Source organism: Staurois parvus, unplaced genomic scaffold (assembly GCF_062004578.1).
Source record: "Staurois parvus isolate SC_StPar_1 unplaced genomic scaffold, SC_StPar_1.0 ptg000244l, whole genome shotgun sequence".
NCBI lineage: Eukaryota > Metazoa > Chordata > Amphibia > Anura > Ranidae > Staurois > Staurois parvus.
The window spans coordinates 2,020,620-2,045,977 of NW_028318040.1; the positions used below are offsets into that span (position 1 = coordinate 2,020,620).

The 25,358-nt window shown below is 41.3% G+C and overlaps 1 protein-coding gene across 3 annotated transcripts in view; it reads right to left on the reverse strand.

Moving 5' to 3' along the window:
- Positions 1-25,358, reverse strand: part of GSTCD (glutathione S-transferase C-terminal domain containing) — a 267,696-nt gene that overhangs the window by 49,169 nt on the left and 193,169 nt on the right. For all 3 annotated transcript variants that reach the window (XR_016313184.1, XM_089680513.1, XM_089680512.1), the window contains exons 6-7: positions 6,939-7,054; positions 5,539-5,583 (exon numbers count right to left, since the gene is read on the reverse strand). Coding sequence is in view for 2 of the 3 variants with exons in the window: in XM_089680513.1 (XP_089536639.1) it covers positions 5,539-5,583; positions 6,939-7,054 (161 nt within the window). In the remaining variant the exon portion in view is untranslated. The remainder of the gene's footprint in view (positions 1-5,538; positions 5,584-6,938; positions 7,055-25,358) is intronic.

A 25,358-nucleotide genomic window follows, 5' to 3' on the forward strand; every position in this document is an offset into this window, starting at 1 on the left:
TTCAATGGTATTTGATCGCCTGTGTAGTTTTTATTTTTTGTGCTATAAAAAAAAAAGGCTGACAATTTTGAGGAAAAAAAAACAATATTTTGGACTTTTTGCTATAAAACATGTCCAGTAAAAAAAAAATGCAAAAATCAAATTTAGTCATAAATTTCTGCCAAAATGCATTCTGCGACATGTCTAAAAAAAAAAACCAATACGTGTAAATTAATTGGTTTACGTGAAAGTTATAGCGTTTACAAATGACGGGAAAGATACTGGGATTTTTAGGTTTTTTTTTATACTAATAATGGCGGCGATCAGCGAATTATGGCGGCGATCAGGGACTTATGGCAGCGACCAGTGACTTATGGCGGGACTGCGGCGGACATTCTGACATTGGGGGGTACTGACTTGGGGTCACTGACATCCCCAAAAACAATAATACAGTGATCAGTGCAAAAAAACCTGACACTGTACTAATGGCAATGGGGAGGAAGGGGTTAACTTTAGCAGGGAAGGGTTATAGGAGTGAGGGGAGTGTTTTACTAGGGGGCGGGGGTGTGTACTGGGCGGGACAAGGCTGATCGAGAAAGTGAAACTATTCTTTCTTGATCAGCTCATCCTCGAGCTGACAGAGAGGTGACAGACAGCACAGCTACTGCAGCTGTGCTCTCTGTCACCGTTTACCGCCGATCGCCGGGACATAGCCACTAATGAGCGGCTGTGACCCGGCAACTGACATCTGCGGCGGTGATCCACAGGACAAATAGGGCGGCAGCGCGCCTCGCGTGCGCCCCCTATTTGTTTACAAAATACACGTTTTAAAACGTGGTTTTGCCTGTGAGTGCCGCCCTGCCACCGTATATGTACAGTGGCTGGGCGGCATGCGGTTAAACATATTCTTCCCAAATATATTGCCATATATTTGAAATAATACAATTTTGGCCATATTCAATGTATTTCAAAATATATTTCAATAAATATATATATATACTGCATGTTGAAATGCGTTTTTATTACAAAATATATGAAACATATTTTTAAAAATACATTTCAAATATACTTTATGTCTTTAAAAACACAAATCTACATTTTTGGAATGCATTTACAAATATATGTAAAAATGAATGTAAAAAAAAAAAATCTGAAGAATATATTTAAAAAATATTTTTTGTAAATATATTCTTCAGATTTTTTTTTAACAAATGAAAAAGTCATTTTAACATATATGTGTATTGTATTTTTAAAGACATACAATATATTTGAAATGTATTTTTAAAAATATTTTTCATATATTTTGTAATAAACACACACACACACACACACATACATATATTGGATATGGCCACAATTGTAGAGTTGCAAATATATGGAAGAATATTTAAAAAATATATTTCAAATATATTTTTCTTCCATATGGGTTGTACAGGCCTTCCCCACCCCACAACCACACATACACATATACATACCCCTTGTATACATGCAGCTGCAGGAAGAGGCATGCCCCAGCAGAGGATGGCTGGCCAGTAGAGTTGAAAGCTTTTTTGCAGGCTCACACGTGTGGGATTAAATCCTTGTCTGAACACACAACAGATCATCACTAGTGCAAACATGAACTGTAAGTCTTCAGCTGCCTTGCATTGCTTATGTGAGAGTGGGCTTCTAATGTGTTGTTGCACCTTTAAAGTGATTCTAAAGGCAGGACAATTTTTTACCTTAATGCATTAAAGTAAAAAATGTTCCAGTTGAAGTATCATCCCCCCACTCCATTTATGCTTGAACCAGTGCTGTGCCCATCTGCAGCAACATTGCACTTTCTCTCTCTCTTCTCTCAGGACAAAGAGGTAGCAGCAGGAGCCATTGGCTCTTGCTGCTGTCAATCAAATCTTGTGAGCAGAGGGTGGGGGCAGAGCCAAGCCGCACTGTGTGTAGGTCTATAGATGCACACAGCCTAGCTTGAGAGCGAGCCTGCAGTTGCACCCCTATAAGAAAGACAACTTCCTATGGTGGAGCACTGAGAAGAGGAGGATCGTGAAGCACCGGTAGGGAACCCCAAAAGAGGAGGTTCGGGGCCACTCTGTGCAATACCATTGCACAGAGCAGGTAAGTATAACATGTTTATTATTAAAACAAAACAAGCCTTTACAAACGCTTTAAAGGCTGCCTCCAGGTGAGCCTGCCCTCTGTTTGTGCATTGTTATATATGTCTCACAGTTGGGTACTCAGATTTAGAGTTAGGGACCACACTTATCAGAGATACCTTGATGTGACATTGTGGCTTCCACATGTGTTTTTTGGCTAGCTTGAAAGTGTGCCAGGGTACTTTTGAGTGGTTTTGCAAGGAAATGCCTCTGTAAAATGTGCAGTCTTGCTCATTAGATCTAATGCTACTTATTTCTCCAAAAACTATCCCAATGTTTTACTTCTGCACAAAATTACTATTATATATGACCAAAGTTAAAAGGATACCTTCTGATTTGATGAAATAGGAAAGAGGGACATGTTATAGCATTACGCAGACCATGAAGAATTCTTACACATGAACAGATTGCATGAACCCGCGAGTGCTTTGTTCAATGTTTTTTTCTTTATAGTGGCTTTTCAAAATAAAGCAGGCCATAGATTATGCCATTTTCTTTGCTTCCACCATGGGTGGAATTCCCCCATCAACACAGACAGTGTTGATGGGAGGAATCCCTCCTGTGGTGCTTTTGTGTTCTACCAGTGGGGAGCTTTCCTTGCATGCAGAACAAAATGATTGATGTTGCTGACTATAGCCCATGGTAGTAATAGTTCAGAATAAACCTGACAGGCTGTTGTACACAGGTTGATCAATAGATCGACTTGTGTATAACCAGGGTGCCCATACATGGATCGAAATTTAGCTGGTTCCTGCTGAACCGGCCAAATTACGACCCATGTATGGTTGGTTGAACAAATGCAGAAAATATAAAAGGTTAGATGCGATATTAAAAGCAATAAAACTTTTGATAATTAAATCTTAACACTTTATCATGTGAACATCAAACAAAAAAAGAGCGAAAATTCACTGGGCAAAAAGAGACAGAGGGATTTACTTCCAAAAGAGGGACAAATGAAGGGCAGTTGGGAGCTATGCCCATGTTTTGCATGTTATGCAAAATTGGATCTTTTTCCAGTTTTCTTTAACGTTCCTTGTACTAAGTAAACCATACATTTTTCAAAAAGGCAAAACTTTCACTGAACAATGTGAATTGGACTGGTATGACCTATTTTCTTTTCATCTGGGGCACAAATGTATGCTTGAACTTTTATTATTCAATTACAGTAACCACATATCTGCATGTTCCCCTCCTATGTTCCATATCTTTCCACCTGCAGTGAAAAGATAAAAATTATGTGCAGCTTTCAAATATCTTAAACAGATGCTAATACAGTATATGCAACATCAATGCCATGACAGCAGATGTAAATAAAAGTGGCCACAGGGAACAGAAGGGTATCTTGAGTTTCCTGCTACTTTTTTCCTTCATAGTCACCCACTTTTTATCCTTCTCAGCTCTACAGAGGTCTCTGATCACAGTTCACAACACTACAAACATTGCTCTATTTAGAGATTAGTATCCTTATTAACATTTCTGAGCAGTGACATTGCTAAACTTGCTAAGAATCTTGGATGCACAGTGTCCACAGGTGAGCAGCAGAAAGAAATGAGCAGGATTTAGGCAAAGTAGATGGGTCCTTGACATGGAACAGCTCTAGGGCCTGGGGCTATGCTCTCGGTCAGTATGTACAGTGGATGTAAAAAGTCTATGCACCCCTGTTAAAATGTCAGGATTCTCTAATGTAAAAAAATGAGACAAAGATAAATCATTTCAGAACGTTTTCCACCTTTAATGTGACCTATAAACTGTACAACTCAATTGAAAAACTAACTGAAATCTTTTAGGGGGGAAAGTAAACATAAAAAACTAAAATAATGTGGCTGCATAAGTGGGCATACCCCCTTATAACTGGGGATGTAGCTGTGTTCAGAATTAAGCAGTCACATTCAAAATCATGTTAAATAGGAGTCAGTACACACCTTTAAAGTGCCTCTGATTAACCCCAAATAAAGTTCAGCTGCTGTTCTAATAGGTCTTTCCTGACATTTTCTTAGTCGCATCCTACAGCAAAAGCCATGGTCCACATCAGAGGGATTTCATTGTTAAAAGGTATCAGTCAGCAGAAGGGTACAAAAGAATTTCCAAGGCATTAGATATACCATGGGACACAGTGAAGACAGTCATCTTCAAGTAGAGAAAATATGGTGCAACAGTGACATTACCAAGAAATGGACATCCCTCCAAAATTGATGAAAAGATGAGAAAAAAATTGGTCTGGGAGGCTGCCAAGAGGCCTATAGCAACATTAAAGGAGATGCAGGAAAATCTAGCAAGTACTGGCTGCGTGGTACATGTGACAACAATCTCCCGTATTCTTCATATGCCTGGGCTATGGGGTAGAGAGGCAAGACGGAAGCCTATTCTTACAAAGAAAAACATCCAAGCCCAGCTAAATTTAGCAAAAACACATCTGAAGTCTCCCAAAAGCATGTGGGAAAATGTGTCATGGTCTGATGAAACCAAGGTTGAACTTTCTGGCCATAATTCCAAAAGATATGTTTGGCACAAAAACAACACTGCACATCACCAAAAGAACACCATACCCACAGTGAAGCATGGTGGTGGCAGCATCATGCTTTGGGGCTGTTTTTCTTCAGCTGGAACTGGGGCCTTAGTCAAGGTAGAGGGAATTATGAACAGGTCCATATACCAGTCAATATTGGCACAAAACCTTCACGCTTCTGCTAGAAAGCTGAACATGAAGAGGAACTTCGTCTTTCAGCATGACAATGACCCAAATCATACATCCAAATCAACAAATGAATGACTTCGCCAGAAGATTAAAATTTTGGAATGGCCCAGCCAGAGCCCAGACCTGAATCCGATCACAAATCTGTGGGATGATCTGAAGAGGGCTGTGCACAGGAGATGCCCTTGCAATCTGACAGATTTGGAGTGTTTTTGAAGGGAAGACTGGGCAAATATTGCCAAGTCAAGATGTGCCATGCTGATAGACTCATACCCAAAAAGACTGAGTGCTGTAATAAAATCAAAAAGTGCTTCAATAAAGTATTAGTTTAAGGGTGTGCACACTTATGCAACCATAATTTTATTTATTTAATTTTATTTTTACTTCCCTCCACCTAAAAGATTTCAGTTTGTTGTTCAACAGAGTTGTACAGTTTATAGGTTACATTAAAGGTGGAAAAAGTTTTGAAATGATTTATCTTTGTCTCATTGTTTTACATCACAGAAACCTGACATGTTAACAGGGGTGTGTAGACTTTTTATATCAATTGTATTTTACATGAATTATTAGTCACAGCAAACAGAATATTTTCATTTTCACACATACACTGAACAATATACAGCTTGTTATGGGCAGCATATAAAGTTCTTAAAACAAGAGGCACAGAGACAGGAACTTCAGTTTGTGTGGTCTACAGAAATGAGCCTCCTTACTGCTTACCTGGCATAATGGAAGCACGTAAGCCAAAAGAATCCCAACATGACCCTGTAAAATGGAAAAAGCAATAATGAGCTGCAAATCAGTTAACAGTGGAAATATATTTTTTTTATTAAGCACTGCTTTCTGAAGCCACAGTAGATAGATGAACACTTCTGAGCAGTAAACTACACTGCCTATACATAAGAAACTAGAATACAGAAGTAGTTTACTTTCCTTGTTAAAGGTAAACTCCTGCAGAACTATTCAGTCATAGTTGGAAAGGTTCTTTCTTACCTTAAAGCCTATATTAAGTTACATTTTTTAAATAACCTGTAAGCCCTAAAGACAGTACTTACATTGAATGAGAAATGTCCTGCTCTTAAAATGAATTTATTGTCAGTCAAGAAGCTCACAAACTAAGGCAATGTAGTGGCCTTCCAAGATGCCATCACAAAAGGGGATATCTTACTTGCAAAGGCTAAAATTACAGATGAGCTGTATAAGCTGAACTGCAATGAGGTGGTTAATACTGTCAAGGAGGAAAAACATTCAAACTGCATTCACACATGGCACCGATGACTTGGGCATAGAAGTCCTGACATAATAAATTAACTGAGAATGACTACGCAAGTTTAATAAAAATTAGTCCATGTGATCAAACAATGAAATGCACCAGCTGTATTAAAGGAAGAATGACAAGAAAAGCCTTCCCAAAGCAGAGTAAAGGCAAAGCTTTAAAAAAAAATCTCTGGACTTAATTCTTTCAGCCCTTTGCGATCCAATGGAAAAATTGACTCCAGGAAAGAAAAGGTATTTTTCCCACGTTTATAGATGATTACTCCAGGTATACTACACTATACCTGTTACACAACAAAAGTGAAGTACCAAAGAAACTTGAACATTATTTGGCTCAAATAAGCAACACATTTGGCAAAATGCCGAGTGTATTGCATACAATAAAACTGAATATAAAGGATTTGCTGTGCGAGTCACACAGCACATGTTTGCCAGACATGCAACTGTATTTTAAAGCATCTGGCTATCATTTTGAGAGAATCCTCTATATGTCTGATGCAGCAGCTGATGGGTGAATCCTGTTTTGTTTTTAAATATGATAAGTGAACCTTGCTTGTAAGTTATTTTGTTGTATGCTGATGTGTGAACTTTGTTTGATTTTAAATGTGACAGACAAATCTTGTAATTGAAATTTCTTTATTATGTCGTACGCTGATGGGTGAATCCTTTTTGAAGATGATGGGCAAATCCTTTCTGAAAATGATGGCTGACTGCTGTAAAGTATAGGTAGACAAATGTCCACCAAACATTTGCTAAGCGAATCGCAAAACAAATCCTTTATGAATAGACCCCATAGTCACCAAACCAGAAAAAGAAGAAAAGAGATATAGAATTAGATAAATTACCCCTCCACTACAAAAGTCCACAATGATATCTCCAGGTTTTGCCATGTTTTTTACGACTGATAAGAGATTATTCAGCTGCTGCTGTTTCCTCACAGCTCGGTCACTGGGCAAGTTTCCTAAGGAAAAATAAACATAGCACATTATTACACAGTGTAAGTGACATGTTATTAGATTTGGTCTTTTTGTGACATTATCTAATTAACTGCCCAGCAAGAATATAAACTCGTATAGAAAACCTTGTATTTAGCTCACATTCTAAAATGTCCACAGACATATCATGCATCATATCATGCATTGCAGTACTTTAATGGAGCTATTATAGCTCACAAAATACATTACTATTACAGATTAAATACAACCTCACCCAAATTAACATGTTATTTTTTCCTTTTTGTTGCTGCTGTAAACCGAATGATATGTTGCCTATTTTTCGGAAGCTCCAGTAGCAACATTTTCTTATTTGGCCACCAAACCCCACCCAACTGTCACAACAATAGATAATGTTGTCATGCCCTCTGATGGATTCTTTATACTGTACAGTAAATCAATAAGTGAAAATCTCAGCTGCAAGAATTTGGCACCTCCATCGTGCGCTTGAGGGAAGGATGGAGTTACAAATATATATATAGAATATAGGTAAATCTTACCACTTGGGTCCACAAGTGATCTAAGAAGTTGGTGAGTAATTTAAAGTGTCTGTACATATACCCAGTGAAGTAACTGGCCTCAAGTGACACACAGAGATGAAACAAATCCTCCTACATAGGTTGTACCTGTTTATAGGCAGCCCTCTCATCTCTACAACCTCTTAATATACACAGATCACAGGCTATTTCTCAGCAGTAAAAGGCAGGGGGTGGGGACATCACACATAATATACAGCTAGAGCACAGAGTTCAGTGAAACTTGAGTGGAGGGAATGGACACACCCACCTCTACACAGAATTGTAGGGAAACATACACACCTGAGACTGTCAGTCAGTTGCTTCCTTGTTCTTTTCATGTTAAAGGATTACAACCACTTTAACCCTTCTGGGTTCACCCATTATGTATATTTTGTAATTTGCTGGGAAATCCTTTCAGATGAGCAAAGTTTGATATGAAAAAAACAACCTATACTTTTTTTTATTTCTGTTTTTAGGCCATGCATCAAAATGTTACTAAACTCAGGACTCTGCATTTACTATATCTGGTCTCCCACAGTACACAGAATATAGAAATGCAATTATTTTGCTAAATATAAACTGCCAAATACCTTTTCTCATCAGCAGCTAGAGTAGTCTTGTGACTTCTATCAGTGTCCAGCAGAGCACTGGTTAAAGCTTGTATGAGGAGTTTTAATTCTTCTCTCACTGCCCTATGATACTGCAAAACCTCTTATCCTTTGTCTGGACAGTGCTGATTGGCCCTGTGCTGATTACATGCTTCCTACCAAGAAAAAGAAAAAACCTCTCTAGCAGTACGCACCAAATTGAGCATGTGCAGAGTGTCCCCAAGGCTGTGTTCTATCAGATGAGAGCACTGGTTAAAGCTTGTATGAGGAGTTTTAATTCTTCTCTCACTGCCCTATGATACTGCAAAACCTCTTATCCTTTGTCTGGACAGTGCTGATTGGCCCTGTGCTGATTACATGCTTCCTACCAAGAAAAAGAAAAAACCTCTCTAGCAGTACGCACCAAATTGAGCATGTGCAGAGTGTCCCCAAGGCTGTGTTCTATCAGGAGATGAAATGGGGAACGTGGTAAAAGGGGAGGATCCGAGAAGTCAGGATCAAACACCCTTTTTACACAATGCAGAGGATTGACCCCTTAAGTTCCACAGTGAGTATAACAAGCATGCTTTACTGCATATACAGACTGATTTTACTGTTGTGGTTTTACTGTTGTGGTTTTATTAACACTTTACTGTCACTTGAAATTTGAGCTGGAGTTTAGCATAATTCTTTTTTGGGATACAACACCAAACACATTAGGTGTATGTAATTATACCATTGTATAGCTGGATGCTTCTGCTAAAAATTATTCCAGCAGTGCCTGCTATGGGGAAACATTGCACTGTTCACCCGCCCTCTTCCCCATTCTCAGAACTCTTTTTAAATATCGTCCCACAATGCATCATGTTCTGTGAGTGGGTGGAGATCCTATCATTTACCTGCTCTTCCTCCATTCACAGAATGTGTTGGATTGTGGGATAATAGGCAATTGTGGGTAAGTAAAATAAAAATGAATGTAGTAAATTTTAGAAAGCTGGTTTAGTCCAGTGTATTTACAAATTTGGCACAAAGCGTAATGACTACTATTTAACCCACCTCCAGCCAAAACTTTTTTTATTTAGTTTTGGATAGAGCGGGGAACAGTTAGACCACCACTGTATTCCTTTTAGGGCGATCTCACTTCACTACTATCAGGACAGGAAGCTTTTGAAAATCTCTCAAATGGAAACAAAAACAAAAGCAACAAATTTTTAGTAACGTGAAGAATAGTAACAAATTCATACAATGTATTTATTTCGGTCTGTACTTTCCTATTTTTTGAAGGGCAACACAGGTACAGGAAGGAAGGGAACACTCTGCAATAGGGTCATAGAATACAAACTGTAAAACTCTTCCGTAGCTATCCAATAATAAAACATGGATTTAAAGTGGTAGTAGAGCCAAATATGAACTATTCTTGAAAATGCCCCTCTCCCCACCTATCCTGCATACCATGTATAAAAAAAATCTTTTTTTTTTAATCCTGTTCTGGTCACGATTCTTAAGCTCAAGCTTTTCTTCTACTTTAAGGCAGAGCACATACTGAACACTGTTCATATTTTAATTTCCCATGCTAGCTGAACTGCCAACCATTAAGCCATTTGACTCAATATACCCTTTAGGCCTGGGCATCTGGTGAAGCATTAGGAACATCTGCTGTATAAATAAGCCATAATATCTGCATGTGTTATGCCAAATTAACAGTCTTGTTAAAGTTATTATTTTTCTGTGATGACAGGTTTACCCTCTCCTAGATGTAATAGCAAGCAGTTTGTGATCAATCACACTCTCAGAAACCAGCAATACATTGTTTAGTAGAAAGCTATGCTGAGAAAAATACAGGGCCATCCACTGCTGCCTTGCCCCACCTGTCCTGGCTATTGTCTGATTTCAGTACTTTCTCAAACACTGATCCACAATAAGCAAGCAGCAAGTAAAGTCAGACACTCGATCTGCGGGCTTATTCCAGGTCAGTATGTCAAAGAGTGCTGAGCTAGTAAAGTAAAAATGACAGCCAGGCAACTAGAATTTTCAGGGGAAGTTAGCAGTGGCAGCGTCTGTACATAACTTATGCAGGCCATTGATGGGTCGAAAAAAAAAAAATCGGCCGATTTTCGCACCGTTAGTGAGTTAATTGGTCGGCCATTTTTCGGGGTTTTGGCACATTTTTTTTATTGGTAAAGTTGGAAAAAAATCGGCTGATTTTGCCGGCAATGATGGGCAAATCGGCCAATCGTTTTACCGATAAAAAATCTGCGCATGAGCCGTGACCTGCAAGAAGAAGAAAAAGAAAAGGAAGAAGAAGAAGAAAAGAAGAAAAAAGAAGAGGAATTCCAGTCCGCTATTATATTTTATATGAAAAGTATTGCGGTTGCAACAATGTATCCATTTGTATCCAAATAATATCTGTATCCGAATAATATATTTGTATCCCAAATGGATACAAATGGATACATTGTTGCAACCACAATACTTTTTCACGTCAAATATAATAGCAGAGTTCTCTGCAGGGACAGAAGTAATTAAATGCCGGCCATAGACGGGACGAAAATCGGCCGATTTTTTTTACCATTGGTGGTAACGTCGGCCTATTGAACGACCGATTCGTTTTTTGTTTTTTTTCGACCCGTCTATGGCCTGCATAAGGTTTGCTTTTAAAAAGACTGCTACACAGTTTAAGTATATCACATATTCTGCATGACATATTAATCAATTATGTTCTTCCTCCTAGGAAAAAAAAAGAAAAAAAAAACTATTTTGTAGATATAATAAGGCTAAAAATGAAAAACAAACAATGTATTAACCACTTAAGGACTGGTCGCTATGTACCGTGCATTGCTGGCCTCTTCCGGGTACATGGCACATGCTCCCACCAGCCGACTCCCACTGTGATTGTACACAGTGGGAGTTTGTCAGCAGGTCCTGGACAATCAACACAGGGCTCTGTACAGATGGAACAATCTCTTTGTTTTTTCTTCTAGCAAAGCAGAGAGAAGGAACAAAGGGATTTGTTAGTAAAAAGCAGCACAAAATACATACATTAATACTTGTTAGGCACTCACTTAACCCCTTGATTACCCAGAGATGTTAACCTCCCCCTAGCTAGTGTCATTAGTACAGTGACAGTGTACAGTATTATTACTGATCACTGTATTAGTGTCACTGGTGTTGTCAGTGTCAGTAAGTCAGTTCCCACCCAGTGTCAGTTAGTGTCAGATTCCCATCCACACTATCACAGTGTAGATAGTCATTAGTCATATAAAAGAAAAAAAATCCATTATATATATACCATAGTTTGTAGACTCTAGAACGTTCATGCAAAGCATTATATACACTTATTGGGTTTTTTTTTTTTTTTTTTACTAAAGACATGATAAAAAGAAAATAGTGGAGATAAAATACCACCAAAAGAAAGCTCTGTGTGAAAAAAATTATATATATTTAATTTAGGTACAGAGTTGCATGACTGCACAATTACCAGGTAAAATAGCGTAGTGCTAAATAGCAAAAAAGGGCCTCTCAGGAAGGGGGTAAAACCTTATGGAGCTGAAGTTGGTTAATTAAAACTGCTCAAAAGCCAACATTATTCAATAAATGTAGCGTTATGGTGGCGCTGCGTTACTTTAACTGACAATTGCGCGGTCATGCATCCAAATGAAATTTACATCCTTTTTTCCCAACAAATTGAGCTTTCTTTTTTTTTACTAGTAATGGCGGCGATCAGCAACTTATAGCGGGACTGGCAGACATTCTGACACTGGGGGGGAACGGATTTGGTGTCACTGACATCCCCAGTGACACCAATACAGTGATCAGTGGTGGAAAAAAAAAAAAAAAGCACTGACACTGTAATAATGGCACTGGGCAGGAGGGGTTAACATGAGGGTGATCAAAGGGTTAACTGTGTGCTGGGAGTGTTTTACTAGGGGGCGGTGTCAGTGTGCTTCACTGTAATCACACTGCTTTGGATGGCTATGCTGTGCACAGCCATCCAAAGAAGTGTGCCCAAGCTGACAGGGATGAAACTGTTAGTAAACAAAACAGTTCTTCTCCCCATCGGAGATGCTCGGAAATCACTGGGTGGCGGCAAGTAATCACTGGCTGGGACCCAGTGATTGACAGCCGGGGCCGCGAATGGTGGCGCGGGTAGGTCTCGCACGCACCCCGTACCCGGAAATTCAAAATCACATGTCTATATATGTGATTTTTCGCACCTGTGCTGCCCTGTAGCAGTGTTTCTGCTATAGGGTGGTCGGGAAGCGGTTAAAAAGTTAACTTATCCTTTAACCGCCGTCCGCCATATAAGGTAAATGATGGGCACAAGGCGGTTCTCTCGTTCTGGGAGGACGTCATATGATGTCCTCCCACTCTAACCGCGCGTGTGAGCCGATCGGTGGTGTGCTGTGTCCCTCGCACACAGTGGATCACCGATGAACGGAAAGAGCCGAAGATGTCGGTTCAGTCATGTGATCAGCTGTGTCCAATCGCAGCTGATCACATGCAAATAGGGAAATGCCTGTTATCGGCATTTCTCTCCTCACGAGCTGTCACACTGACAGCTCGAGAGGAGAGGAGAGCCGGTAATCGGCATTCCACAGAGAGGACATGTACACTGATCATCAGTGTGCCCTGATGATCAGTGTAGCCCCAGCATAGCCACCTGTCAGTGCCCATCAATGCCACCTGCCAGTGCCCATCAGTGCCACATCAATGCCACATATCAGTGCCTACCAGTGCACATCAATGCCACATATCAGTGCCAATCTGAGCTGCCTTTCAGTGTCACCTATCAGTGCCACCTATCAATGCCAGTCGGTGGCACCTATCAGTGCTGCCAGTCAGTGCCGCCTATCAGTGCCAGTCAGTGCTGCCTATCAGTGCCAGTCAGTTCTGCCTAACAGTGCCCGTCAGTTCTGCCTAACAGTGCCCGTCAGTGCCGCCTAACAGTGCCCGTCAGTGCCGCCTAACAGTGCCCGCCAGTGCCACCTATCAGTGCCAGTCAGTGTCGCCTATAAGTGCCACATGCGTGCTGCCTTTCCGTGCCCATCAGTGATGCCTGTCAATGCCCATCAGTGCCACCTACTAGTGCCTCCTCACCAGTGCCCATCAGTGCCACCTATCAGTGCCCATCACTGCAGCCTCATTAACACACATCAGTGAATGAGAAAAATCACTTATTTACAAAATTGTATAACAAAAACTAAGAAAAAACATTTATTTTTTGAAATTTTCAGTTATTTTTGGTTTGTTTAGCAAAAAATAAAAAACCCAGAGGTGATTAAATACCACCAAAAGAAAGCACTGTCTCAAAAAAAATGACAAAAATTTCATATAGGTACAATGTTGCATGACTGCGCAATTGTCATTCAAAGTGTGACAGCGCTGAAAGCTGAAAACTGGCCTGGGCAGGAAGGGGGTAGAAGTGCCCTGTAGGCTAGTGGTTAAAGTAACAACTGCCCTACTACCTGTCCTACCCACCTACATCCCTAAACACTCACCTCATTCCATGTCATCGTTCTAATACTATCTCGGCTCCAGAACCACTCTCTTCACTGCAGGCTTTCAGAGGAGAAACTGTGGGCAGTGGAGACATAGGCTCCTGATACTGTCAGTCAAACCCCTGTAAGGAGAGAGCAGGGGTGTGGCTTACTGGTGTTGTGTGTCTCTATGGACACATGGGTGCCTCTTCAGCACCTAGCTTGCTACAGGTGACATCTGAAGGAGGCAGACACAGGTAGCTCCAGAGGGGGCTGCCATTAGAGGAGGAAAGCAAACTTTCTGTGGAAGGACAAGGAGCATTATCCTTTCCAGGTTTCAGTAATGACTGAAGATGGCCTATGCTGTCCATCCAATGTCAGTAGGTGAGAGGATTGAAGAGCATGGTCCTGCTGGCTTTCTGCAGCACAATGGCTAAATGGTTAGCACTTCCGCCTGGCAGCACTAGGGCCGTTGGTTCGAACCCCAACCACGGCACCACCTGCCTGGAGTTTGCATGTTCTCCCTGTGTCTGCGTGGGTTTCCTCCGGGTACTCCGGTTTCATCCCACACTCCAAAGACATGCGGTTAGTTTAATTGGATCCTGTCTAAATTGGCCCTAGTATGTGTATGTATGAATGTGAGTTAGGGGCCTTAGATTGTACACCCCTTGAGGGTTAGGGACTGATGTGAATGTACAATATATACAGTCATGGCCGAAATTGTTGGCACCCTTGATATTTTTCCTGAAAATCAAGTATTTCACACAAAAAAGGTATTGCATTAACACATGTTTTGCTATACACATGTTTATTCCCTTTGTATGTATTGGAACAAATATAAAACAGAGGCAGAAAAGCAAATATGACATAATGTCACACAAAACCCCAAAAATGGGCTGGACAAAAGTATTGGCACCCTTAACTTAATATTTGGTTGCACACCCTTTGGAAAACATAACTGAAATCAGTCGCTTCCTATAACCATCAATAAGCTTCTGACACCTCTCACCCGGAATTTTGGACCACTCTTCCTTTGCAAACAGCTCCAGGTCTCTCTTATTGGAAGGACACCTTTTCCCAACAGCAATTTTAAGATCTCTCCACAGGTGTTCAATGGGATTTAGATCTGGGCTCATTGCTGGCCACTTCAGAACTCTCCAGCGCTTCTTTGCCATCCATTTCTGAGTGCTTTTTGACGTATGTTTGGGGTCATTGTCCTGCTGGAAGACCCAGGATCTTGGACGCAAACCCAGCTTTCTGACACTGGGCCCTACAGTGCGACCCAAAATCCTTTGGTAATCCTCAGATTTCATGATGCCTTGCACACAGTCAAGGCACCCAGTGCCAGAGGCAGCAAAACAACCCCAAAACATCATTGAACCTCCACCATATTTTACCGTAGGTACTGTGTTTTGTTCTTTGTAGGCCTCATTCCGTTTTCGGTAAACAGTAGAATGATGTGCTTTACCGAAAAGCTCTATCTTGGTCTCATCTGTCCACAAGACGTTTTCCCAGAAGGCTTTTGGCTTACTCAAGTACATTTTGGCAAACTGTAGTCTTGCTTTTTTATGTCTCTGTGTCAGCAGTGGGGTCCTCCTGGGTCTCCTGCCATAGCGTTTCATTTCATTTAAATGTCGACGGATAGTTCGCGCTGACACTGATGCTCCCTGAGCCTGCAGGACAGCTTGAATGTCTTTGGAACATGTTTGGGGCTGCTTATCCACCATCCGGACTATTCTGCGTTGCAATCTTTCATCAATTTTCCTCATCCGTCCACGACCAGGGAGATTAGCTACAGTGCCATGGGTTGCAAACTTCTTGATAATGTTGCGCACTGTGGACAAAGGCAAATCTAGTTCTCTGGAGATGGACTTGTAACCTTGAGATTGTTGATATTTTGCCACAATTTTGGTTCTCAGGTCCTCAGACAGTTCTCGTCTCCTCTTTCTGTTGTCCATGCTTAGTGTGGCACAGACAGACACACAATGCAAAGGTTAAGTGAACGTCTCTCCTTTTTATCTGCTTTCAGGTGTGATTTCTATATTGCCCACACCTGTTACTTGCCCCAGGTGAGTTTACAGGAGCATCACATGCTTGTAACATTCTTATTTATCTGCAGTTGTGAAAGGGTGCCAATACTTTTGTCCAGCCCATTTTTGGAGGTTTGTGTGACATTATGTCGAATTTGCTTTCTTTCCTCCCTTTTTTTGTTTTGTCCCAATACACACAAAGGGAATAAACATGTGTATAGCAAAACATGTGTTAATGCAATACGTTTCGTGAGAAATACATGATTTCCTGGAGAAATATCAAGGGTGCCAACAATTTCGGCCATGACTGTATATATGTAAAGCGCTGCGTAAATTGACATCACTATATAAGTACCTGAAATAAATAAATAATAAATAAACTCCAATTGAAGCGCTGACAAATTTCCCCTGCTTGGCACAGCTTTATGTTCTTGAGGAACTTTGGGCACTCTATGGGAAAACAAGTCTACAGGCATGGTGTCCCAAGTACCATGGAAAGTTATTACCAGAAGAATAATATACTACGTGTGAGATTTAATTGGCATTTGCCAGCAGCTGGATTTACCTGATGCACATTCATTGCGTTGTAAATAGAGTAAATGTAAGTGTGGAACACGTGAAATCATGTTAAATCTCACTTTGGCAAAAAATAATTATTCATTGGGCAAATTGCCCGTTAAATCATTGATAAATATACCCCTATTCAGTCTACATCATGAGAAATACCGTATTCTGATAACTATGCATGCAATATATTAAGCCCTGGTTCACATATATGCGGTGCAGGAAATGCAGCGAATCCTGAGCGTTTTCTGCACCAAATTAAAATCACACTCAATTCATGCAATTAGCCGCGGGTGTCAATATTAAATTAATGACACCCCAAAACAGGTAACAAAACACAGTGCAGTTGCAAGAATCAGATTATACCCATGCGATCCGATTCTGGTGTGGCAAAAAAAGATGCCTGCACCTTTTTTCATGCATGTGCAGTGCAAATTTAGCCCATACAAAACAAATGGGCTCAAATTACACTACAAAGAATGGCATGTGATTTGAACAAGAATGCGGTGCGAGTCCGAATCACATGCAATTTCCCGCACCACTATAATTTGAACCCATAATAATAATAAATAATCACTATTAATCCCCAATTTCTTTTAAGCACACTTCACCCCTACCCTTAGAGGTGTACAAATATAAACAATGATATGCTCAGTGATAAATAAATATCATAAATCCTTTCCTCAGATCTATGAATATAATCAAAATAAAGTCCAAAAAAAATTAAATCAAAAATATCTCAAAATATCATATGTCCCTTTTAAAATATAAATAAATAAATCAATCCAAGTGTCCAAAATTCGATTCAAGTGTACAAATCCTCAGCCTCTTGCAGCAACTTGATTTACCTCAAAAACAAAAACATAAAAACCACATAGTGCATTATCCTTTATAAAGCAAATTAATACGTGAAAACAATCCAGTGATATTTCACCCAAGTGAAAAAGGTGTATAAATAAAATAAAAATATATATAGGCACATGTCCATATACACAATGTATAGTGAAAAACCGTGTATGTGAATCACTCTTTTTGTGCTCAAAAATCACACAACACAGTGCACTTCTACTGAAGTAAGGAGTGAATACCCTTACCAATATTCAAAAATAACTTTTGCCTTAATATCAATCACCAAGAAGACTGTATGATGGGATGAATCTTCCTGCAAGTATCCTCAGATTTCACTCTGAACTCATAGCACCATATGGATCCATCCACACTAGTACTCCAGACCAATTTCCACCATATCCGCCATCCAGATACCCATGTATGAAACAGAAAATAGTGTAATACTGCCACACACTAAAATCCAGAAGTTTTAATGGTACTGCTTACATTGTTAAAATCTTGGTATCACCATATGGATGGATCCATATGGTGCTATGAGTTCAGAGTGAAATCTGAGGATACTTGCAGGAAGATAATTTGAACCCAGGCTCAAAATTATTATTATTCAGTACAAAAAGTCCACACACCTTTATTTCTGTTTTTCTTCCCATTTACATACAGGCTGGGTTTTCCTGCTACGGTAACAGTGATAGTTGAGAAAAACTCTTTTATGAGTTGTGATTAAGCACGAGATTGTGTGAAACGCGTTAACAGGTCCTGTAGTCATGTCCTAGTGTTTTGTGTGTCCTAAGGATCAATAAATACATACTACATTCATCAATTCTCCGTTGTGCGGCTGACCCTTCTTCCTGAGAAAAACTCTGCTATTGGTGTTTAAGCTGCTGGACACAATATTTGCCAAAGTTACTTTTGCTGGCTAAAGTTGGGTATACACAGGTAGTTTTTTTTTATTTTTGTTCAATCAGTTGGTTGAATGGAAAAAACACTGACAGATCCCTGCATCAATTTGGCTGCAAGCGCTGATCAAAAGCTGGTTATCCAGCAAAACCATTCAACAGAAGCCAGTCATTGAACAGAGAGTGGTACACACATACCAAAAGGCGACCGGTTGCTAGACCAGCCAATTTTCAGTGCACATGTATTGGGTTTTACTTGGTCTGCATGTAAATGTGAAGATAAGCGTGTGACATAAAAAAAGGAATTCTTGCCTGTAGGATAGCACTCTCCCAAACACAGCACTGTCCGCTTACATACCACAAAGCTAAGTTCGGGAGATTGCTTATGCTGGGGTAGCATTGCTAGTAGGCAGGATATACTGTGCAGATGGCTTGCTGGTGATGTAATTTCACAAGCGATCTTCCATATACAGCTGCAGAGGTCAATGAAGGCTTGTTTTAAAGCTCTTTTACTGCTTGTTAGAGTAGAAATTACTTTTTAAGTGCTACCACCCCCACTGCACCCCCTTGTGAGGCATAAAACGAAGCACAAATCGCACAAAGGTAAAAATATATTTGCTTCTTCGATTTTCAAGCAGCTACATAATTGCAAAGCCGCAGGCCCTAGGTTTGTTGTGTGGCTGGTAGGAGATGACTATCTCTTCCTCTGATAAAGCTAGAGTAGTGGATGCCTATAACTGACATCACTGTTCTAGGGAATCCTGCCCTGTTGTCAGCAATTGCTGGGCCAGAGCCTGGCAGGTCGTATAGAAAATTATGAACAAAAAAGGAATTTAACGTATTTTCCGGCATATAAGACGACTTTTTACCCCTTGAAAATCTTCCCAAAAGTCGGGGGTCGTTTTATACGCCGGTATACGGCATACTGACACTTTTTAGGGACACTAAGTACAGGGCTGGGCAGGGGCTGCTGTCTCTTACCTGGCTCCGGTCCCACGATGATCCGGTCCAGGAAGCGCGGCTGCTCCTTCATTCCGTTCGGCCACTGGATGTTCGTGCGGCTGCTCGGCTCCGCCTCCTCACCGGTGATTGGCCGCCAGAACTGTAGCTCAGGAAAGGCACACAGGCGGCCAATCACCGGCGAGGAGGTGGAGCCGAGCGGCTCCGCGAAACTCGAGTGAAGGAGCGGCTGGTAAGTGTGCCATCCAGAGGTGCTGCTGCAAACACATATGCTGGCTGCAGCAGCACCATACTGGAACAGGGGCCAGCAAGTGTCATTGGTAGGAATAGTGCCCCATCATTGGTGTCACTGATACCAATGATGGGGCATTATTCCTCCCACTGACACCAACGATGGGGCACTTTTCCTCCCCCCCCACTGACATGGGGCACTAATCCCCCCCCCCCCCCCACTGACACCAACGATGGGGCACTTTTCTTCCCCCCCACTGACACCAACGATGGGGCACTATTCCTCCCCCCCCCACTGACACCAATGATGGGGCACTATTCCACCCCCCACTGACACCAATGATGGGATACTATTCCTCCCACTAACACCAATGTTGGGACACTATTCCTCCCACTAACACCAATGATGGGATACTATTCCTCCCACTGACACCAATGATGGGGCACTATTCCTCCCACTGACACCAATGATGGGGCACGATTCCTCCCACTGACACCAATGATGGGGTACGATTCCCCCCACTGATACCAATGATGGGGCACGATTCCTGCCACTGATACCAATGATGGGGCACTATTCCTCCCACTGACACCAATGATGGGGCACGATTCCTCCCACTGACACCAATGATGGGGCGCTATTCCTCCCACTGACACCAATGATGGGGCGCTATTCCTCCCACTCACACCAATGATGGGGCACGACTCCTCCCACTGACACCAATGATGGGGCACTATTCCTCCCACTGACACAAATGATGGGGCACTATTCCTCCCACTGACACCAATGATGGGACACTATTCCTCCCACTGACACCAATGATGGGACACTATTCCTCCCACTGACACCAATGATGGGGCACGATTCTTCCCACTGGTGTGCATTGGAAGAGGGGCAGTCTTATACGGCGAGTATAGCCTAAACACTACATTTTAACAGGAAAAGTAGGGGGTCGTCTTATACGCCCAGTCGTCTTATACGCCGGCAAATACGGTACTTTGTGATTTTTGCTTCATTGTATATTGCACAATAGGGGCAGTGGAGACAGCCTTTAAGATGATGTGAAAAATATAATATCCATAATCTGGCCACAGGTGCACTTGAAATAAGATATGCAACGCTTTAACAACCACGTTAACAACCACATTGAGCCTGAGTTCACACTGATGTGGTGCAGCACATTGCATGTGATTCGCACAAGAACCACACTGCATTCCTGTGCAAATCACATGTGACTTCTGTGCGGTGCAATTTGAGCCAAACATTTTGTATGACTCAAATCGCACGACATCCGCACCAAAAAAAAAGTGCAGGACCCTTTGTTAGTTCGTACAAGAATTGGATCGCATGGGTGTTCACACCTATGAGATCTGATTCTGCACATTGCACCGCGTTTTGCAAACTGATTTCGGGGTGTTGTTAATTTAAAATACACACCTGCAGTGGTTCATAAGAACAGGGTGCGGTTATGATGCGGTGCGGAAATCACACAGAAACCGATGCGAATCAGTGTGAACCCAGGCTAAAGGATAAGTTCACCTTTGGGAACATGTTGCATACATTTTTAGGGTGGAACATATAACATATTCCCGCAGCCCCCCTTCCCTCAGATAGTATGGGGAGAAGTCTCCCTGTACTATCTGTCAAATTTGAAAACAGCGCAGGGCTCCGCCCACACAGCCAAATCATTCATTCCCGGACTTCCACAAATGAACTGCATGTCCCGACAGCCTTAGCGGCTGTGGGCTTGTAGTTTTCAATTAACTACTGCCGTGCTGTGGAGAGCCATGGTAGTTCACTGAAGCTTCCTGTCAGTATTTCTGCTTGCTCGTACATCCCGTATGGTAAACAGATATTCTGACAGGTCTGCAGGAGACCTGCATGGCATCAACGATCTACTGGTGCAATGCTTTCCCGGCTCCTGTAGACAAAAAAAATATATTTCCCCTTTTTTTTACCTGCAAAAAAATTTGCATTTATTATTTTTGTCTAAAAGGTGAACTTATCCTTTAACCGACAAGTGTTGCATATTCCTGACAAAGGCAAAGTAGATAGTGTCACAGGAAAACCTGTGTAACAAACTGTCCTGTTGATAAAGAAGCAGGATTGTTTTGAAACGCGTCGCTGTATTTTGTGGTACACAGCGGTGACAACAGGAGGTCTTGGACTCCAGACCTTACAGCAGCTCTATCCATCTCTGCCAGCAATGTCAATTCCACTTCAGCCCATGCTTTCCCCAGCCAGTGGCCAAGGTGGGGATATGGGATAACTCATACACTGACTCTATATACACTGGACTTATCCTCCAAGCCACCTGACAAGCCTCTATTCTCCACAGTTGTTTGTGAGTGCAACTATTGATTTTATTTTGTCCATTAAACGTCCTAATGCATGCTATACTATGGGGTGTGTGTTCCTCTCTCTATTGTACAGTTGCAAGAAAAAGTATGTGAACCCCTTGGGATTACGTGGAGTTTTACATGAATTGGGCATAAAATGTGCTCTGAACGTCATCTAAGTCACAACAATAGAAGAACACAGTCTGCTGAACATAATACTACACAAACATTAGATGTTGCCATGGTTTCATTGCACATAACATGTAAACATTCACAGTGCAGGGAGGAAAAATTATGTGAGGCCCTAGCTTAATGACTTCTCCCAGAGCTAATTGGAGCCAGGAGTGAGCCAACCTTGACTCCAATCAGTGTGATGATATTGGATGTGTTGCTGACAGCTGTCCTGCCCTTAAAAAACACACACCTGTTTTTGGTTTACTGGTTTCAAGAAGCACTGTCTGATGTGAACCATGCCTCGCAGAAAAGAGCTCTCAGAAGACGTACAATCAAGAATTGTTGACTTGCATGAAGCTGGAAAGGGTTACAAAAGTATCTCCAAAAGCCTTGATGTTCATGTGTCCACGGTAAGACAGACTGTCTACAAATGGAGAAAGTTTAGCACTGTTGCTACTCTCCCTAGGCGTGGTCGTCCTGTAAAAATGACTGCAAGAGCACAGCGCAGAATGCTGCATGAGGTAAAGAAGAATCCCAGAGTGTCAGCTAAAGACCTACAGAAATCTCTGGCACATGCTAACATTTTTGTTGACACATCTACAATAAGGAAAACATTAAACAAGAATGGAGTACATGGGAGGACACCACGGAGGAAGCCATTACTGTCCAAAAAGAATATTGCAGCACGTTTGAAGTTTGCAAAAGAGCACCTGGATGTTCCACAGCACTACTGGCAAAATATACTGTGGACAGATGAAACCAAGATTGAGTTGTTTGGGAAGAACACACAACACTATGTGTGGAGAAAAAAAGGCACAGCACACCAACATCAAAACCTCATCCCCACTGTAAAAAAAAATGGCGGAGGGAGCATCATGGTTTGGGGCTGCTTTGCTGCCTCAGGGCCTGGACGGATTGTTGTCATTGATGGGAAAATTAATTCCAGAGTTTATCAAGACATTTTGCAGGAAAACGTATGACCATCTGTCCGCCAACTGAAGCTCCGCAGAGAATGGGTGATGCAACAGGACAATGACCCAAAGCATACAAGTAATTCAACAAAACAATGGCTGCAACAGCACAGAATACGCCTTCTGGAGTGGCCCAGTCAGAGTCCTGACCTCAACCCGATTGAAATGCTGTGGCATGACCTTAAGAGAGCGATTCACACCAGACATCCCAAGAATATTGCTACACTGAAACAGTTTTGTGAAGAGGAGTGGTCCAAAATGACTCCAGATCATTGTGCAGGTCTGATCTGCAACTACAGGAAACGTTTGGTTGAGGTTATTGCTGCCAAAGGAGGGTCAACCAGTAATTAAGTCCAAAGGTTCACATACTTTTTCCTCCCTGCGCTGTGAATGTTTACATGTTATGTGCAATTAAACCATGGCAACATCTAATGTTTGTGTAGTATTATGTTCAGCAGACTGTGTTCTTCTATTGTTGTGACGTTCAGAACACATTTTATGCCCAATTCATGCAAAACTCCACGTAATCCCAAGGGGTTCACATACTTTTTCTTGCAACTGTACATTCCTGACAAAAGCACACTTCAGCGACATTAACTCAAAAGGTTATACAAACAAACAGAATATTTCATTGCTTATCTGACTACTAGAATCTTATGCTTTATATTGGTTACATCCTTTCTCTACAGCTGCATATTTACAATTAGTCCTCATGCACACTGGACGTTTTGATAACGCTAGTAACATTAGCGGTGTAAAGTCACATTAAAAACATTTTTCAGCTTTTTTTTAGCGTTCTTGCATTAGCGTTTGTTGGCGTTTTCCAGCGTATGCAGTTTTTAGCATTTTTTTATACCGAAAAAAAAAAATTTTTGTTCAAAAAAAGTCCAAAAATGTCAGTTCGTGGCATTTTATCACGTTCTGCCGTGTTAGAGTGTTTTTACAGCTTAAAAACTCCATAAACCCACTAGTCCTGGGTTTTTTTTCCAGCCAAAAAACATTGATTACAGTCTATGTGTGCATGGACACATAGGATAACATGCTGGGGGGTTTACTAGCTGTAGAAAAAAAAACGTCAAAAGCCAAAAACAGCCGCTGTAAAAACATCCAGTGTGCATGAGGACTTACTGGTGAACTGGAAACACATAACATGTTTACAGTTGCCAATAAAACGGTCACTACTTCGTCCTCATGCACACTGGACGTTTTTACAGCGGCTGTTTTTGGCTTTTGACTTTTTTTCTACAGCTAGTAAACCCCCCAGCATGTTATCCTGTGTGTCCATGCACACTTAGACTGTAATCAACATTTTTTGGCTGGAAAAAACCCCAGGACTAGTGGGTTTCTAGAGGAGTTTTTTAGCTGTAAAAAAACGCTCTAACACTGACAAATGTGGCAAAACACAGTAAAACATGGTAAAACGCCACACACACCAGCATTTTTGGATTTCTTTTTACCAAAAAATTTTGTTTTTTGGTAATAAAAACTAAAAAACGCAAACACAGCAAAACGCTAATACAAAAACACTAAAAAAAGCTGAAAAACTCACGTTTTTAACTTGACATTACACAGCTAATGTTACCAGCGTTATCAAAACATCAAGTGTGCATGAGGGCTTAAGATGGCTGATGTTTTTTCCTACCACTAGAAGGAGTTAACTTTCTCCTAGTAAAAATGTTTTTTTTTTTAGCCAGTGCAGCAGAGCGATAATGTACAATGCTTTAAATAGAAATCCATACATAAGCAAGCTGAGTTTTAAATAGTACCTTCCTCCTGAACCTGAAAGCTTTTCTGCTGTGTATTTGCTCATGTGACCATCTATTACAGAGTCCAACATTCCATGGGGGGGTTTTCACCAACGGTTTGTAATGATCAGTCTCCTTGTCAGTGTGTAGAAAAGTGAACAGCTCCAGGCGCCTAGACATACGCAGGGTTGACAGATGGAGCCCCAGTGTAAACATAAACAGGCAGAGTCAGGCACTGACATGCAGATCTAACCTCACACAATCTCCCCACCTCTCCTTCACCTCTCTTCTTTGAGTAAACCCCAGGTATTAGTGCTGCTCAGTGGAAGAAAGATAGTGTCATGACAGCTACCCATGTCTTACTTAGTATGGTATGAGCAATATATACAGGTCAGGTTTACGTGCATTTCAGAACCTTACTAGGTGCTGTCATCGCCTGGCCTGTGACAATGCACACCTCTGCTCCAGACTTGTTGCTGTTCATTCATTCATTCATCCATGAGCTAAGTAACGGATATATCTGCTTTTCTTGTTTTTACAATGGATCTATCCATTTCCATCCTAAAAGAATCACAAGATAGATCATCTGACGTTACTGGAATACGTCCAACATAGCACAAAGTTATTTATTGGGCAGCAAGATCCAGACTGTCAAATAGTTGTTAAAACAGGATTCCAACCTAATTGCTAACTATGCTTAAAACTCTCCAGCCACCCCCCACTACCTATCCGATCTTATTTTAATCTGCTCCAGTCTGGTTACATGATCCTGCATCTTCGGCTCCCCTGTGTCAGTGAGTGGTAGCTGCATGGGAGAAGAGGCAGCACTGACAACAGCTGGGCCATAGGAGCCTATGGGTGATGTCACAGCTCCTGGAATTACATAGTTACATCGTTAGTCTGGCTGAAAAAAGACAAAAGTCCATCCAGT